This window comes from Phyllostomus discolor, chromosome 2 (genome assembly GCF_004126475.2).
Source record: "Phyllostomus discolor isolate MPI-MPIP mPhyDis1 chromosome 2, mPhyDis1.pri.v3, whole genome shotgun sequence".
Taxonomy (NCBI): domain Eukaryota; kingdom Metazoa; phylum Chordata; class Mammalia; order Chiroptera; family Phyllostomidae; genus Phyllostomus; species Phyllostomus discolor.
Genome location: NC_040904.2, coordinates 206,251,073 through 206,269,704, shown reverse-complemented (window position 1 = coordinate 206,269,704; position 18,632 = coordinate 206,251,073). Strand labels below are relative to the sequence as shown.

The 18,632-nt window shown below is 49.0% G+C and overlaps 1 protein-coding gene across 1 annotated transcript in view; it reads left to right on the top strand.

Moving 5' to 3' along the window:
• SYN3 (synapsin III) overlaps positions 1 to 18,632 on the top strand; it is a 409,092-nt gene that overhangs the window by 39,777 nt on the left and 350,683 nt on the right. Inside the window, exon 3 of the mRNA XM_028531935.2 lies at positions 9,384 to 9,441. Coding sequence (XP_028387736.1) covers positions 9,384 to 9,441 — 58 coding nt within the window. The remainder of the gene's footprint in view (positions 1 to 9,383; positions 9,442 to 18,632) is intronic.

Below are 18,632 nucleotides of genomic sequence, written 5' to 3'. Positions count from 1 at the left end.
GCTGTGCGAGAGACGGGCTGGGTTCCGCCAGCGCAGAGGCAATGGGGGTGCTGTCGCTAGGAGTCGGCGTGGGGGAGATGTCCCACTAGAACCCCTGGATCAGGATATCTAGAGTGGAGCTTGGGAAACTCTGTTTGTAAACATAGTATAGAGCCAGCCAAGCTTAGAAACGGTCGAGGCGGAGGACTTGTTGCATGGGGGTCCCTGTCGATAGAATTGGAACCAATGGGGCCAACAGAGAGGGAGACATACTTCAGCTCAATATACAGGACGGGGAAGTCAGCCCCAGATCGAGGGGACTGCCCGCCCGGTGAGGGGGGGGGGGGGGCTCCCCGTCATGCACAGGTATTGAAGCATGGCTGGGCTGGCCACTTGGTAGGAGTAATGCAGAGGAGGCTCAGACTGTACAAGGGTCAGCCTCCAAGCCCTTAAAGGATTCTTGGGCCTGAAACTTTCCATCTTGTCCTCTCTTGACTTTGTGTGTCAGTCGCTTCTCCTGCTCTTGCCTTGATTTTTCTCTGAGGAGTTCAAACGTGTAACTTGTGAGTCCTTCCTGGTCCTCCAAAATGTGGTTTTCTCACCCAGGCCCTCTGAACGATCTTCTTTTGAAGGAGTCCCTCCCAGGCCATGGGCTTTAGTTGGTAAACGTTGTTCCTGTTCTTACAGATTTTCACCCTGCCCACTCACAGCCTTGCCCTGGGGGTGCAGGTCCCTGGGCGGACGCCAGCCTCATTCCAGATCGTCTGTCCTCCTGGGGCCTGTGGAAGCCTGCCCGGGCTGTGCTTCCTCGGGGGGAGGGGGGGGGGCTGTCCGTGATGGCAAGAGAGGGGATGGTGCTCTGGGTCCATTTTCCTCACCTCCCACCCCGGGTGTGCAGGAAGGGCAGGGGCGTGCGTTTCCTGGAGATTTGCACCGAGCTAATTGCCATCTTCAGAATGGAATTAGTTAAATGAGGGGTTGCCTGTGCAGCTGCTCACAGGATACAAGCCAGTCGGTGAGTGAAGGGACAGGTGGTAGGAAAAGGGATAGGCACAGAGAAATGTGTCCTTGCTGTCAGGAAAACAACAGCACAAGCTCTGTGAAAAATGTATCTGCCCCTTGGTTTCAGCGTCAGCGAGATGACAGGGAGCAGTGGGGACGGTGCGGGACGTGAGAATTGATGTCCCCTTGGAAGGCAGCAGCTGGGGTCCCCTCAGCAGATTTCTGCCCCGTGGGAATAAGGGCTGATGCTGCCATTGTTGATTTTCAAAGGAAGCCAGGAGTCAGAATTTTTTTACGTGATTTTTCTATTTCAAAATTGAGATATATAATTTAAGTCCAATAAAATAGGGCTTTGGACTCCATGAGGTTGGCCAGTTGGCAGCTGCTGACAAAGACAAGAGTCAGGGCAGATAGGCATTCGAGCTCCTCTTCTGGGCCTGCCTCCTGGCTCGACTGGAGGTTCCGGGACGGCAGAGAGGCTGCGTTGTTCAGTGCAGTCCCTAGGCACTGGCACAGCGCTGAGCACATGGTAGACCATGGGTGGATGGGTGGATGCGTGCATGCATGGGGGATGGTTGGGGGTGGATGCATGCATGGAGGGGGGATGGGTGGATGGATGGGGGATGGTTGGGGGTGGATGGATGGATGGATGGGTGGGTGATGGATGGATGGTGGGGGATGGATGGATGGATGGGTGTGGGTGGCTGGTGGGTGGGTTGATGGGTCTGTGGTATTCCTCTGGCTGGCTGGGTGGCTGATGGATGCCTGGCTGGTGGCTGGCTGGCTGGCTGGCTGGGGGGGGGCTGGCTGGCTGCTGGGTGGGTGCTGGCTGGGGTGGCTGGGGGCGGGCTGGCGGCTGCTGGCTGCTGGCTGGCTGGTGCTCTGGCTGGCTGCTGCTTGCTGGCTGGCTGGCTGGGCTCTGCTGGCTGCTGGCTGGGTGCCTGCTGGCTTGGTGGCTGGCTGCTGGCTTGCGGCTTATGGCCTGGGTCCCTGGCTGGTGGCTGGCTGGGGCTGGCTGGCTGGCTTCTGGCTGGCTGGCGGCGGGCGCTGGCTGGCTGGCTGCTGCTGGTGGCTGGCTGTGGCTGGGCGCTGGCTGGCTGGCTGGGGCTGGCTGGCTGCTGGGGCTGTCTGGCTGGCTGGCTGGCTGGGCGCTGGATTGGCTGGCCGGGGGCTGGATGGATGGCTGGATGGATGGATAAGGGAATGGATGGAAGGATATGTGAGTTTATGGAGAAGTGGAGGGAGGGAAGAAGGAGGAGGGAGGGAAGATAAGCCTTCTCAGTCTTCTCCTGTGCACTAAGTATTCTCAGGGTCCTCATCTTCTCATCCCCTATGTACCACCCATACCCCTTTTCCGGAATGATTGTGTATTAGTCACTTGCACCTTGGTATGAATTACCTAGTGTGTTACCTGTCCCATGGGAACTTCCCCTGGTTGGGTTCTTAGTGGTTCAGTAAGTGTTTGCTGAGGGAACAGTTTAGCCTTCTAAATGTTAACCCTCCTGGTGGAATGAGAGTTGCAGACTGTCAGGTACCTGTGGGAATGAGGGAGACCTGGTGTTGTGTCATTGCAGAGGAGAGGGGTAGGGGCTGGGAGACAACATTGTAGCCCATCTCTGCAGTCACAGTGAGTGGGTGACTGATGACTTTGTTTGCCCTGAAGGCCTGTGTCCGGGAGCGTCCTTGCAGGCTTCCATCATGCTAGACGTGAAGTAGGAGTTCTGTTCAGAGTAAGGAAGATACTGTCACCTTCCTCCTCTTGGAGAGAGAAAAATGACTCGTCTCTTCCCCACGGACACACCCAGCTGACCTCAGCCCTCTGCCTGTACTGCTGAAGGACAGGAGGGAAGGAGATGAGCATTAAGCACCTGCTGTGTGTCAGGGATGTCATTCACAGGGGCCCTGTGGCAGACTTAGTAATGTTCTTATTTTTACAAATGGAACTGTGACCTGAGACAGTGGACTTTGTCTGAGGCAGCCCTAGGAAATAAATAGCAGAGCTGAACAGGACCTGGGTCTGCCTCTATTGCTGGCAGCGCCCACGCACCCCTTTGCCTGGAGAGGGAAAGTCCCACCCTGATAGCCCACGGGGGAGCAGCACACATGTGAGCAGGCCTTCCAATCTGCATCCTCATGTAGTCTCCATGACAACCCTATGAGAGGATTTTCCTGTCCCCATTCCACAGATGAGGACGTAGAGGCTTGTCCAAAAGCAGGCAGCCAGTGCCAGAGCTGCCAGCTCCAATCTGGACCTTCCACTCCATGCCTGCTGCTTGTTGTCCCTGCCCACTTAGGGGTATGCCCAGGAAAATTCATCACCCTCCCTGTGTGCCCACAGCATCTACCTAAGTCGTTCTCCTTCTTTGTTCTCATACATACACACGCATTCAGACCCTCCCACGTTCAACTTCGAAGCCGTTGACCCAGGCAAAGAATAGGTACCATGTAGGGGACGGACTGATGACTGAGCTGGTCACTCGCTAGGGAAGCAGCCCCTGGCTCTTGGACTGCGTTGGGACCCCCTTCTGTGGGTGGACCGGAATCTTTGGGCTAACGCCCTGTGTGGTCAGCATCCAGGTATGTGTCTCTCCCTCTGGTTATGCTGTCTTCATCCTTGGTTCCTTAGAGCCCTCAGGCTCTGGTGTAGGGTGGGTGGTCAGTGACAGTGTGTTAAGTGTCTTCCCAAGAAGCCTTCCCTGGCCAAGCTAAGTCAGACCCCCCTGCTCCCCGCAGGTATTCTCTGTCACTCTGTGCTTCTTACTCACAGCACTCGTCATTTCTCTGTCACCTGCTTAGTTTTAGGACTTTCCCAAGAGCGTGCTAGCGCCACAAGAGCAGAAGCTGTATCAGCCTTTCCCGTCCTGCCTAGTAGGATGCCCAGTCCATACAAGTAAATAGTGATAAAATGAGGGAGTGAAGAGATGATGTGAGTTGTGACTCAACCTCTCCACAAAAATCTCCTTCCCTATTGTCAGAAGCCAATGAGGGGATGTTTGTCACATCCTGTGGCTTGGGACCCCAGTAGGTCTCAGTTCCTAGTAGGTCCCTGTACAGGTGCAAGGGGCCTGTTACCCTCAGAGGGTCCCTCCCCTTCCTAGCCTACTGGAGCCCTCAAGTTAAAAGGAGGTATGCAGAGGCTGCCCCATCATTGGAGGGTCCCCTCTGGCCGTGGGAAGGGACCAGGAGGGTTAGCTATTCTGGGAGTGAATTGTGGTGCTAGCATTGGATCTCTGAACTGGGACTTCTGTGTTCAAAGGTCCTGCTTTGGCCACATCTCCATTCAGCCAACTGCCATGTGACTCTCCCTGTCTTGCTAACTGGGAAAGCCTCGTGTGGGTCTACCTTCAGTGGTCTCCTGCGTGGTCCGTCTCTCCTGCTTCTGCCCGGGCCGCAGATGAGCAACTGATGTGTTGCAGTAGACACATGAGAATACCTTAATGGAACTGGATTCCTGCCTCCCTGCCCCCTCCCCCCCCCCCCCAACGGGGGTGACCTATGGGAAGGCGGCTGTGCCTGAGACAAAATGTTCCTGACCTCTCCTCCCTGGGAAGGGCATCGCCGAGACCTAGACCTCGACTCCACATGCCAGACGGGTTTATTGGAAGGGAGCTGCTTGGACACAGGTGGATCCTGTTTGTGCTAATTCTCCTCTTCCTTCTGCCCCTGCCGCCGCCGAGAAAGACTAGGTACCCGCTGCTCATAAATCTTTCTCTCACACCACATCCCGCCTCCCCAAATAGGGATTTCCCACCCCGGGCAGCGCCAGTTTTATAATATTCTCCTTCCTGGTGCCTCTGATGTGGCAGTAAAATATGAGACCACCCACGGAGATGGAAGCTTGGTAGAAGGAAGAGCTGCCCCCACCTCTTTCCCAAGACCAGGGCCTTGACTGATTGGCCAGGATATTTGGGGAGCTCATTATGAGGATAAACAGTATTAGGGCACCAGGGAGAGATCTGCATTACAGAGACAGAGTCCTCAGCACGGCAGGGCCGGCCATTGTACCCGAGGTCAAACTGGCCAGGCAATTACGGAGGCCGCAACTCCAGCCCCCAAGGCATCTAGCATTCCACACCATCCCTACCTTTCCCGCTGCCAGACAGAACTGTTCAGAGGCGGCTCAGGCCTGAATGAGCCCCCGGCAAGGAGGCAGCGGTCTGTGTGGCCTGTCAGGAGACAGACTTCTGACTGCGGGCCAGGCCGGGGGATGGACCGCCTGACCCTCCGCGTCAGCCGTGCGTCTGTCTGCCAGGCCCCGCAGCAAAAACCCCAGCGATGGGCAAAACAAGCGTTTCTCCCGGGAAGGTGAGGCCTTTGAAGGCCGGAGCGACTTGGGTGGTGTTGGCGTCGTACAAAGGGCCCCGGGTTCCAGGTTAGAATCAAGTCGAGGGCTGCCAGTTGCGCAGGTTGGACGAGGCCGCACAATCTGACCCCACATCTCGGTGTAGATTCCTGAGTGTATTACAGCAGTGCACCGGTAGATGGCGGTAACGTGTCTCGAGGACTGGACACCCTATCCCTGGAAGACATTATTCATTTACCCAGTCAGCAAACATTTGTTAAACATGTGCCTTGTGCCCTGGCACTTCGTGCCGGATACTGGAGATTCAGTGAGCGTTGAGACACCGTTTCGGGTTTCCAGGCTCTCACAGACTCAGTGTGGGGGGAGGGGGGAGGGGGCAGACTAACAATCTGTAATTACAACACAGGATGATATATATTATAGTGGTTGAGTACAGCGCTCTGTGGGAACCCAGAGGAGGGACACCTAATCCAGCCTCGTTGCGGGGGGCGGGAGGGGGTTGCTTTCAAGGAAAACTTGATAGGAAGAGGCAGCCACGGCAAGAGGAGCAGAAAGCCATCCTAGCCATCCGCACATGTGCGAAGGCTCAGAGGCATGAAAGCACAAGGCATGTTTAAGCACAGCGGAAAGTCAAGCGTGTCCGAGTGGTGGGCAGAAAAGCGGAGGAGAAATGGGCCGTAGGTCAGCAGGGTCCAGATCATGAAGGACCCACAGGGTATGTACTGAATTCCCCCAATTTCTTAACGCATAAGGTGTCATTCACTGTTGCCACTTGGAGATGTCATGGGACTTGGATCATGTGGCGACTGTTTCTGCCTGACCACCTCCCAGGGTTGACATTGGGGTCAAGTAGGAGGAGGGATGTGAAGGGGCTTGAAGCCTTCTATATCTATTTATTATTTTCATCATCGTCCATTGCTTACTGCACCGATGGGACAGGTCAAAGTGAGGTGAATAGTAATTCTGCTTCGTAACCCCCATGAGGGTAAGACCACACGGCACCCGTAGGCACCGAGTAGACCCTCAATAGTTCTTTGTTGTTGCTGCCGGTTCTTTTTCAAGCTCTGGGCTGTGTGCTTCGGAGTTTACGATGTGCCCAGAACTGTTCTAAGTGCTTTCTGTGCCTTGTCTAGCTTCCTCCTCACAACAGCCCTGTGTGATAGCTGCTAGGATTATCTCTACTTCCCGGATATGGAAACTGAGGCACATGGGGGGTGAGTGAGTAACCCAAGTTCCAAGCAAGTGAGCGACTGAGCTGGGATCGTATCCAGGCAGTCCAGCCCCGAGTCTACTACAGTCTACGGCCCTGGGACATAAAAGACCAAGTGGGTTTCTCACCACAACCTTGGCTGGTAGATGTTATCACCATGTGACAGATGAGGAAGCTGAGACCCAGAGGGGCTAAGTATCTTGTCTTAGAACATGTGGTGAGTGAGTAGTAGAGCTAAGATGTTGCCTAAGCCTGTACGATTCCAAATCCATGCTTTTTCCAGGGTAGCAGCGATTGCATTCATGACTTACCATCCCGAGGTCCCGGGCTCACCCAGGACTTCTGTTAAACCCAAACTAGAGGACCCCTTGACCTAAGTCCTGCTGTGACCCTTACCAGCTATTCCCTTCCTGACAGCAGCGGGGGGCCCTGCAAATTGCACCCTTAGGACCGTGCACCCTAGAACTCCCTACCCAAAGGGACCAGGCCTAATTCCAGGGCCTGTATAGGCCCATTCTCTGGTCCATCCTCCCATGGCATGGCCCAGGGACCACGGTTGATGGAGCCACGGGCGAGGAGACAAAGATGGGCCATGAGGCCTGGGCCATCCACGAGCCTATACGGGAAGCCCTATGATCCTCAGGACATAGAAGAGGGTGAAAGGAGAATTCGGATGTCAGTGGGAACCAGGAGGCAGCAGCTCCCATGTTGCCACGTTCTAGTAGAGACCCAAGAATTCTGAGAAGTCTAAATTATGACCCTACTAGAAAATTATGAGATCGCATTTATTAAGGAGGGAAGACATATGTGTTTTATTTAAATGTTTGCTAGTTTTACATATCATTTTTAAATGAGATATAGGCCTCCATGTATTCTTTTGCCCCAGGCCCCACAAAACATTAGGGATGGGCTTATCCCCATGTCTGGAGTTTGCTGACACTACGTTTTGAGGATTTGTGATAAAATCCACAAATTACGTGAAAAAGTTCTCTTTGCATGAGGCTGACTTTACACACGTTTTGTCTAAGACCATCCTGAGAGCAATAAAAAACAAAGTCTTGCTTTCAGTCCGCACCAACAGCTCCTGCCCCACTAAAATCCTGCCTTGTTGACATCTAAGCCCAAGGACATTGTAGGAAAAAGGGGTGTTAACGGTAGAGCCGTCAGTCAGTGATGCAGGCAGTCTTGGAAAGAGAGGAACTCCACTGGCATCGGGTAAGTGTAGATGGACTTTGGAAGCAGACAGACTGAAGCTGGGTCAGAGGATTTGTGGAAAGAATTCTTTCCTTCGCAAATGAAAGGATGAAAAAAAAATACATGGCGATATCACTGTTCCAGGGAGAAGATGGAAGAAGAAGCTAAGAATATTCTTGGGTATCGTGATTACAAGTTATTCTTTAGAACTCAATCTCATGGCCATACATACCTAGCTGAATGGAGAGTTGGGATGTATGTGTTTTTGGGTACCAGTCTGTAAACCCTCTTACTGTGGGAAAAGAAGAAAATGGGTATTGGGATCAAAGAGCTGTCTCTGCCCCAGAAAAGGTTTCTGGAAATGCTTCTTAACACAGTGTTCAGATTGCAGCAAGTGGCTAAGAACTGTTCATTTCATCAACAATTTAAAAAAGCAAATGGAAACTTTTGCTACTTTTGCTTTGAGGGAGGACATCTAAACCCAGCAGCACCCGAACATTCACTGCTGTTTTTCAGGGGTGAGCAAAAACATCGGTATGGAAGTAGAAGGACAGGACTCAAGTCACTTAAGCAAAGTATTTTTTCTCTCTGGTTTTCAGTGTCCTTGTCTATAGGAAATAAAAATGCCTGCCTCATGGTGGTTGTAGGCATTAAATGAGAAAGGTGAAATGTTAAAGCCTATAGCACAGAAAACAAGTGCTTTTTAAAAAATCTATCTCTTCAATCATTCACTCTTTCAACAGGCGTTAATTGAGTTCATACTGCATGTAAAGCATGCCGGTAGCTGATGGGAATAGAATGATGAATAAGGTTGATTGTTCCTGACCTCAAGGAACTGTGCTATGGTATAGTGGGACACAGACATTGAACACACTCACTCATTATAATTGTATTAAGTGCTATGAGAGAAAAGTAGCATGGTAAAAGAATCTATGTGAGAAGAGAGTTGAAGGAGGCCAAGACTAGGGCACTTTTAAAGAAAAGTGGGCAAGCGGGTGGACTTGAGAAATAATTAGAATGTAGAACCAGTGGGGATAGGGAGAGAGAAAGAGGTGAGAAGAATGGTGTCCATGTTTCTGCCTTGAGTAATGAGCAGACGGGATGCTGTTTGTTGATAACAGGAAGACAGAAGCAGGGTGTAGAGGAAAGATGGTGGAAGGATGGGTGGATGGATGGATGGATGGGTGATGGGTGGATGGATGAATGGATGGAGAACAAAGGAACAAGTAAAGTCTACTTTACAGGACAGATGGACAAATAGAGAAACAAATAGATGGATAGCTTAATTTAATAAGCCCTTTATGAAATATATGGGGTGTAACTCAATAAGATAATTTTGTACTATTTATTTCTGTAGGGTCCTTTATTTATCTGATCCTTAAAATAACCCTGGGATAGATATCATGCAGGTATGAATTTCATCCCTTCAGAGAGGATAACACAGACTCAGGAAGGTCAAGCACCTTGGCGGAACAAGCACCTGAGTCTCCCGTCCTCCCGCCCAGTGCTCTTCCCCCTCTCCCACACGACACGTATAAATAGTGAGGAAAGGAAGAGCAAATGGGAGGCATGAGCAGTTTGGTAGAATATGGGTCTGGATACACATCTCAGGGGGTAACAAGACCTTTGGGAGAAGGGAGAGAAGAGAAAAGCAGTCTGCACCCTCACTCAGAGATCTCTTCCTTTCCTTCACAGGGCCAAGTATTTCCATGGCAAGAAGGCGAACGGGGAGATTGAGATCCGAGTGGAGCAGGTAGGTTGGGGCAGAGTCTTTAGCGCCATCACCCTGACCTTTGGTACAGCTGGCGCCATTCCCAGGAGCAGCTTTCACCCCCAATCCTATGTGGCTCTAATGAACCAAGATTACCAGAACAATTCTGGCTTATATTGGCAGCCTCGTTAAGTTGCAGAATTATTTAGTCCAATGGTTTTCCATCTTTTTGTGGTAGCAGCAGAACCTTCCTTCAAAGGTGATCTCAGGTAGGCGCTCATTCTACAACATAGAGACAAGGAGAGCTTCTCTGATGGAAATGGGAGTGGGGAGCCCCAAAGCCCATCTGCCCCATTATCCCACCTCCCCACGTGCCTGCCATGGTGCCCCGTGCCTGGAACTACTTGGGCTGGGGGGCACGGTGGGTTTGAATCCTGGCTCCCTCCTTTTCTGGGTATTGAGTGGGTGACTTTATCTCTTTGTATCATCTTTCTCTTATATTATTGTTTTGCATCCTTGTTGGGATTAAATTATTTAGAACTTCAAAGGAGATTAGAATCACGAATATTGGCTCTGATTATTAGCATGAATATCGACACCCAGTTCCCTCATTTCATGGGGGAAAGCAACACGACTTGCCCAAGGCTACATAGGAAGTCAGGGGCAGAATACGGTTCCAGCTGCAGGGCTCCTCCCATTGATTCAGCGAATGCTTATTGGGGACCTACCCGGTGCTTGGTTTTAGCATGTCAGAGCATGGGCTCTGGAGCCAGAGTCTAGGTTCAGATCCCAGCTAACCGAGACTTTGGTGGAGTGATCCTTGAGTTCTCTGCAGCTCATTTTCGTCATGTGTACAATTGGGTGATGATAGCACCAACTGTATGGGGTAGCTGTGAGGATCAACTGAGTTAGTCCGCGAAAAAGACTTAGAACAGTGCCCGGCACATACCAACACCTAGTAAATGTTACCCTTTTATCATCATCCTCATCATCCTCATCAAAGACAAACAGTTAATAAGATAGGAAGGGTCCCTGCTATACGACGAACTCGGAAAAGTGCAATAAAACAGTGGAAGGGTGGACATTTTCAGCGCTCCCTGAGCTTGCTGGGTTGGAGGAACAGAAAGCCTTTCTGAGCATCAAATGTGAGTTGGCTTCATCTTAAAACACCTACAGCTTGCACTTCAATGCGATCCTGTGGCTTTCAAGTCTGTCCAATGTCTGCTGGTTTTCTTTCCGCGGCAAAGAGCAGGTTATTTTTGTTCACTTAACAAATATTTGTCAAACATCTTGCATGCTAGCTAGTTAACTCGGGGAATGAGGATACAGAAGCAGAGGCTCTGCCCTCAAAAGCTTGTGGTCTAGGGAAGCAGGCAAGGTAAGTCTTCCCAGAACCTCCACACAGGTGGAATCCGGGAGAGAGAGGTCCACACTCACCACTATGGGTGGCAGAGGCCACATGAATCGAGGCAGTCGAATGGCTTCAAGGAGAGGGTGGTGTCTGAAGTGGATCTTGAAGGACGGGCATGCTGTCAACAAGTGGGGGCAACATGGAGAGTATTATGAGAGGGAAGCAGTGTGAGCCAAGGTCAAGAGGCCAGAAGTACAGGGTGTGGAATGGCGGGAAGTCCAGGTTGGTTGCCTCCAAAACAGGACGAGTCATGCTCCCCTGACCCCAACCTACTCATTGCCCCAAGTTTCCTCTCTCAGCGAAGAGTGCTGCTATCTACCTTCCACCTTAGCCAGAAACCTCGCAGTCTTCTGGATTCCTCCCTCTCTTTCGGCCACTACGCCCATTCAGTTGCCGCATCCTGTGGACCCCATGTAGCATAGCTTCCTAGTCTGTCCGCTTCTCTCCAGCCCCACTGCCCAGACCCTTGGTGGAACCAGCATCCTCCACTCTCATCCGTAACCTTCCTAGTCAACGGCCTCCAACTCCATCTTTTCACCCACTTCCAATGTATATTGTGTACTAAAGCCAGAGGGATCGTTCTTAAAAGGCAAATTAGATTCTTAAAAGTGTTCACTTTAAAATCCCTTCCTCAAAGACTCCTTCTCTGAGCCCTCACACCCCAGTCTCAATCAGGTAACCCCAGCTCCACATTCCCGGCTGTTACCTGAGTTTTCCCTTTCACAGCACCCCAGCCAGTCCTTCCTGGCCCTTATCTGAGTTTTCAACCACATATTTGGGTGTAGGATTATTTGCATGAGGGTAGGGGCCATTGCTGTTTAGCTCTCACTCTGTATAGCACAGGGCCTGGCACGTCCTAGAACTGAAGCGAATATTTGCTGAATAATAACTTATAGATTCCACAGATTCCAGGCTGTTTGTCAGCTTCCAAGGGAGATAAATCACTGCTCTTTAATCTCCCTTCAAAAATCTGAGTTTTCCGTAAACCATCTGGTAAATGCTCCGTTGTCAGCTTAGCCTGGTCTCATTCCATTTGTGAAAACCCCAAGGGCATGTTTCAATTTTACCCTTTTATGTCAGCGCCTCCCCGGCCCCACTTATGGGCACGACACCCATGAGCGGGAGCATCCAAGGGAATTGCCCTGACTCACCCTGGGTCTCTGGGGACACGCGGCCAGTCTGTGAGGGCTACAGTTGCACTGGAAAACATAGGCTAATTTAGACCCCTCCTGACTTCCAGCCATCCCCTTCCTTGGAAGCCAGAAGACAAGTGAGCCAGGAGACCAATTAGCAGATAATCTGGACATTTTTCCCTGGTAGACATGCCTTCCTAAGCCCCATCTTTAGAGTCTGAACTGTTTGTCTTTTTCCCATCTGGATCGATGGGTGGGTCCCATAAGCAACCCCCAGGAATCTCATATGCATCGTCGAGCGTTTGGGAGAAGTATCAGGATGGAAGCCACTGTTTAGTCTGAGCTGGCCTCACATTTTGGAAGTCTGTCTCCCAACTGAAGGCCAAATTAACCAGATAATTGCAACTGTCTGGGTTTTGCTGGACAGAGTGAATGAGTTAGTTGTGGTTGGCCTAGAGAAAGCCTCCGCCCCTTCTCTCCACCCTTTCCCCCCCATTTCAAAAACTGCTTGCCTCAGCTCTTGCAGAGCCAGAAATCAAGACACCCTGAGGAGGCCAGTGGGGGAACTGCATAGTGTTGCATTCCATTACCCAGAATGCCCTGCTGGCTCAGCGGGGCCTCACAGTGGTGTCCTAGTAGGGCGTGAGAGGTTCTGGCCAGGGTGCTTGGCATGTCCAGCTCTCCTCTGTTTGTATTTGAGGCAAAGGGTACAAGTCCCCCCTCGGGGGGATTAGTGATGAGGTTGGTGAATGGATTAATATCAAGTAGGCTCACAGTTCTGCATGACTAGAAGACCAGGGCCAATGAGACAGGCCTTGGGTTTCGTTCTTCTCTAATAAAAAGGGCCAAAATTACCATGGCCTGTCTTTCCTCGGTGTTACTACAGGTGCTAAACCATAGGGAGCAACAGTGCCTTGTTCCAGCTCATGGGGAGCAAGGCAAGAGTCCTTCTACGAGTCCTCCTCTGTGTGAATGCCAGTGGTTCCCTTCGAGTCCTGTCCTTGTGAGATACTGGGTTCAGATGAGGCTGGATAGGTGTGTGTTGATCCCAGGGAAGGCTGTTGGTTGGAGTTCTGTTCATCTTTTGCCTTCAAACTATATGTTTCCTCAACTTAAATGTCTTCTGGAAGCAGAAGTGGTATTTTTCCCCCTTAAATATTTCTAACACTCAAGACCATCACATACTCATATATATATTTTTCTTATACCCATTTGCCTTCCATCTGCAATTCTTCCTGGGGCAACCTTTCCTAAAATGAATGAATGAATCTTAGCTGTAGATACTGACCCTAAACACTATGTAATATTTCAAGAAATGCTCATTGATAAGATAGAGAAATGGAGGTTGGACGTTCGTGCAGTTTGGTGGCTGGTAACAGTCCAACATTACCCCCATTAGGGAATGACTGCTTGATAGAAATACACCTTGAGAGGAATTTGCCTAACGACTTGCCAGAGAGCTCTGCCCTTGGCTTTGCTCCACTCCTCCTTCTTAGCAGCAATTTATCAAATTACATTTGCCGATGACCTGAAGCTGAATGGGAGAGGGAATATACTGGATTAAATGTGGTGCGATCAGATTGGATGAGGTTATGCTATTTAAGGTGCAATTTAAAAATTTAGCTGAAGAGGAGCAGGATTGGGAAAACTTAGTTTATTAGAATCATATTAAAAAAAAAAAGACCTAAGATTTGAGTTGAGTAACTTCTTAATATTTGTGGGAGGTGGTGCAGTGTAGACTCTATTTACAGTTAAGACTGTGGCTCCAGAGTAAGATAGCTAGAGATAGACTCTGAGCCCCACCGTATTTTAGCCGTGTTGACTTTCCACGTATGCCTATGACATCTCTAAGCTGCTGTTTTCTTATCTACAACATGAGAATAATCATTTTAAATAAATAAATAAAATCTTAAAAAATATATAATTTCTACTCACTAGAGTTATCGTAGTTTCAGTGAGTTAGTATATGTAGTATGCTTAGCATAGTTTCTGACACGCAGATTGAGCGCTTAATAAATCTATGGTTATGGTCGTTCATACCCCCAAACTTCAGGTTGCATAATCAGAGTACAGCATTTGGAATACGGGAAGGTGATGGTACACACCCACACGCATGCACACACGCACACACTGTGCTGGTCAGACTCTAGCGAGAGGCCCAGCTGAGTGTCACACTGTAAGGGGTGATAGCAACCTGGAATGCCTTCCGGAGAGAGTGATTGGAGCAAGAGGACAGTCATCTCTGAGCAAAAAGGTCATTGTGAGGATCTGAAGCGAGGGAGTCTAGGAAAAGAGAAGTTTTCTGATAGGACCCAGTCTACTCTTTGCAAATATCCACCCCCTGAATGAGTCGTTGAAATACTAATAGCCATCATCTGTCAAGTACCCTGGAACCTCGGGTTCTCAAACTTGATTCATTCTAGAAGGCTGTTCAAGAAGCGATTTCTTTGAAAACAGAATCATTCTTTTTCATTAGAAACAATGTAAATTAAATTAATCCATTTCAGACCCCCAAATGATTTCCTGTTTTAACATTTCTGATGTACAATACCTGTCTAATGTACTGTTTAATGTATAAATACCTTAACAACAAAAAGGACATGACATGCAAATGAAAATTTAACAAAATGGAAATAAAATGCATGGTACAAAATGAAAATGTATGTACACACTAGAACTTACCATCAGTGTTGACAGCTGTTGATGACGGAATGTGATGAGGAGGGAGGGATGGGTGTTATTGTTTGGAAGGGGAGTTGCCCTCCATAAACATGACAGGTAGCTCATTCTTATGGGTTCTTTCTCTTGTCTCTTTGCTCCACTAGAACTTGCCTTAAGCTCCCTGGGCCTCTGCCTCACTAAAAACCTATCCAGTGATGTTTGGTTTTGCCTGCGTTTTAACACCTGCCTGAAGTGAAATACTGCATTGTCATTGAACCAGCTTATCACACAGTTTGCTACTTCTTTGTCAGGGTGATATTTCTCAGTAAAACTTTGCGTTTCTCCCCATCCCCCAAGCATTTCCTTGATGAGTGAAATGGGAATGTCTTTCATTCCCTCTTTTTCTACCTCTTCAATTCCAAACTGAATAAATTAAGTTTGAGAACCAAAGCTCCACTATATCGGCATGAAGTGTTGGCAGGTCCAAAACCAAAGTTCTGTTCGACAACTGAGACATTTTTTCAGTGAACAACTTGGTTGAAAACCGACTTGTTTGAGATGGGAAATGTTCGAGAACCGAGGTTTGACTGTACTTGCAGAATAAGGCCTAATAGCTTTTATTGTTGTTATAGGCACCGGCATGGGCTCCATCCCACAGACACTGAGGCTCAGAGGACCTAAGTGCATCTCCCAAGGTTGCCGACATATAACTGGCAGAAGGCTTTTTATAAACCCAGGCAGTCTGACTTCAGAGCCCCCTCTTGTCTACCACATTTTTCTGCCGTTGTTGCAGACATCAAGAGCAAAAACCAAGTGCATTGGGTAAATCACTTTGCATACAGGCCATTATTTCAGCCTCTTTGAGGTGGGTACTATGACCCTCCTCACTTGGCCGGTGAAGAAACTGAGGCTCAGAAACATTAAACACCCTGCTTGAAATGAGGGACCGAGGAGGGATCTGGACCCAGGTTTTACCTGCATGTGGGCTGAACCACCATAAGCATCTCTCCTAGAGATGCAGCGACTGTTTCCAAAAGTACTGCAGGTAGTGAGTGTTGTGACATGCCTGGAGGAAGGAAGAGCTTCTCCCCCAGCTGCAGGAGTGCCCCTTCCCCCCAAGGCAGCCCTCTACGGGCAGCCCACTTTCGGAAGTGGCTCACTCAGGTGAGGAGAGCTGCCTCGCCCAAGGTCCCACCTCTTTCCTGGCAGGCACAGGGTATGGAGACCTAGCCCCTTGAGCCCGATTTGGGACAATTGTGAAGGGCCATCGGAGCTTCCGAGCTCCTTCTCGACTTGGCAGAGGCCTCCGACTGAGATGGCAGTGCAGCCTGACCTCTCCCTCCGCTTCCTTCCCTTTCCCCAGGGCACTCCCTAATGTCCTTCTCACAGTCCACCTCCGAGGACATTTATAATTCTGATAGCTTGGCCAAATTACCTCCGCTGAGGTTGTGTAGATGATCTGTAAGAGTCTTCTGATCTAGATCCCTAGGACTCTCCGTGACCCACGGTTCTGGAGTCCATCCTGTGCGGAAGGCTCTCCTGGACGCAGCCCAAGCACTGATGCTGAACTCTGAAGCACTCCGTAGCTCGATCTTTCTACGTGACCTCCTTGTGTTTGAAATTCACCAGAGCCTGGCGTTTCTCCGCGGGGCTGAGTCCGACAGAACTCTACCCGCTCTGATCCACTAAAGCCTTGTTTTGTTAACACAATCCTGCAAGATTTATTTGTTTGGCTTGGCTTACCCTGACCTCAGACGTTCTGTTTTGTATTATTTTTAAAAGCGTGCAGGTCTCCATGGAAGCCTTTTTCTTTTTGAATCTAAGAACCAGCTGGGGGAATAAAAAAAAGCAGGTGGGCCACTAGGGCGGATTAGCCGAAACATAACTCATTAGAGGAGCAAGTGTTTCTCTCAACCACGGCATTGATTAATGGGGGTTTATCACCACCCTGGATCTATTTTTAGGCTCACTGCTTCAAGAAGACAATTGAGAAATGGAGAAACAATAGTAACGGTGGTGGTAGGAAACTTTTATTGAACATTTACTGTATGCTAGGTGCCATGTCAAGTGATTCCCATGCATTAGCTCAATTAACGCACACAGTATGCCTGTTGTGGAGGAGACTGAGGCTCAGAGAGCTTAAATAAATTGCTCAGGCAGGGTTCCCCAGCAAGTAAGAATGTGGGGGAAGCTGAAATTTGAGCCCAGGTTCAGCTGATTCCAGGTGTTGGGTTCTTAACCAAGCAGCTCCATCTGTGTGTATGTTGGCCTTGAATTTGTCTGTATCGAGCTTTTGCCTCTTTTCTCTTCCTGAGGTTGCTTGAACCCGTAACTCCACTGTCTTCTTCCATCTCACTCTGCTCTTTTGATCTACTGAAAAATTACAATTTCTTATGAGACGTTCTTTCAGCAAAAGGCTCCTCCGCATGGCTCTTACTCAGTATGTATGTAATGTTTCTGGCACATTGCTGCTAGCCCCCTGTTAACGATGCTGGTTGTTCTGTTTCCCTCCGAGAGTAAATAGTCACTGTTTGTCTGTAGGTGTAACTGTGTCCTCAGACTACATGAACAGTGTAATAGCTCAGACTCTGGAGCCAGACCACTGGGATTTGAATCTCGGCTCTGCCACTTCCTGAGTGATTTCACTTTTCCGTGCCTCAGTTTCCTCACATGTAAAATTAAAATAATAATAGCACTGGGTTGGCTAAAAAGTCCATTCGTTTTTTCTGTACGATGGCTCTAGTAGTGCTTAGTTGTCTTTAACTTCATTTGAAACAATTTTCGTAGGTTGTATTGTGACAGCTGTCATATCAGTGTGCATTTTAAAAAAACATCAAAATTGGTGAATTTTTGTGCAGCCATTTTAATATTGAAGATGGAAGAAAATACACATTTTGGCATATTAGGCTTTACTGTTTCAAGAAAGGTAAAAATGCAACTGAAACACAAAATAAAGATTTGTGCAGCATGGGGAGAAGGTGCTGTGACTGATCAAAAATGTCAAAAGTGGTTTGCAAAGTTTCTTGGTACTACTGACATTTCAGCCAGATAATTCTTTGTTGTGGGGCTCTGTTATGCATGGGAAGATGTTTAGCAGCACCCTTGGCCTCTACCCACTAGAAGCCAGTAGCGGGAAATAGCCGACATACTCAAAATATCCAAATCAATAAAGTCATTGGTGAGAATGAAAAATGTGCCTTTTATTTTACAGAAAAAAACATAACAGACTTTTTGGCCAACCCAATAATAATAATAAATACCTATAGCATTATGAGATTGAAAGAAAATACCACATTTAAAACACTCAACACAGATACTAGAATTTAGAATGTGCACAGTAAGTGTTACAACTATTTTTAAGGTAACCTTCACATTCTTGAACACACTTCCCTTAAGTAGTTTCTTGGTGTCAGTCTCTGGGATTATTCAGAAATGAAAAAGATATAATCCACATTCTAAAGACATTTGCTGTATAGTTGGGAAGATAAGAAACATCAAAGTTCATGCTGTATTTTAATATGTATTTTTTACTAACACATGTCCAGTCATACTTCCCGTGGACACGTAACAGTCACTGGCACTTGGTGTAGACTTCTGACTTTTCTCCTCTAGCAGACAGTGCAGGTTCAGGTCAAGGTGTTCAGTGTTTCTGAGTGAACAGGTGATATGGTACAGTCACAGAAGGATGGAGCCAGAGCAGGTTCTTGGAGGTTATCTAATCTAGGAGTCCCCAACCTTCGGTCCATGGACTGTTAGGAACTGGGCCGCACAGCAGGGTGGGATGGGGGGTGAGCGTCAATGTAATGCACTTGAATCATCCTGAAACCGTATCCCCCACCTTGTTCATGGAAAAATTGTCTTCCACGCAAGCGGACCCTGGTGCCAAAAAGGTTGGGGACCGCTGATCTGATCCAACCTCCTTGTTTAACAGCTCAGAGGCTCAGAGAGGGGAAGTGACCAGACCTGGCAAACACATTAAATTACTGTTGGAGTCCCAAGTGTGGAGAACCCAGGCTCCCTGCTGGGGT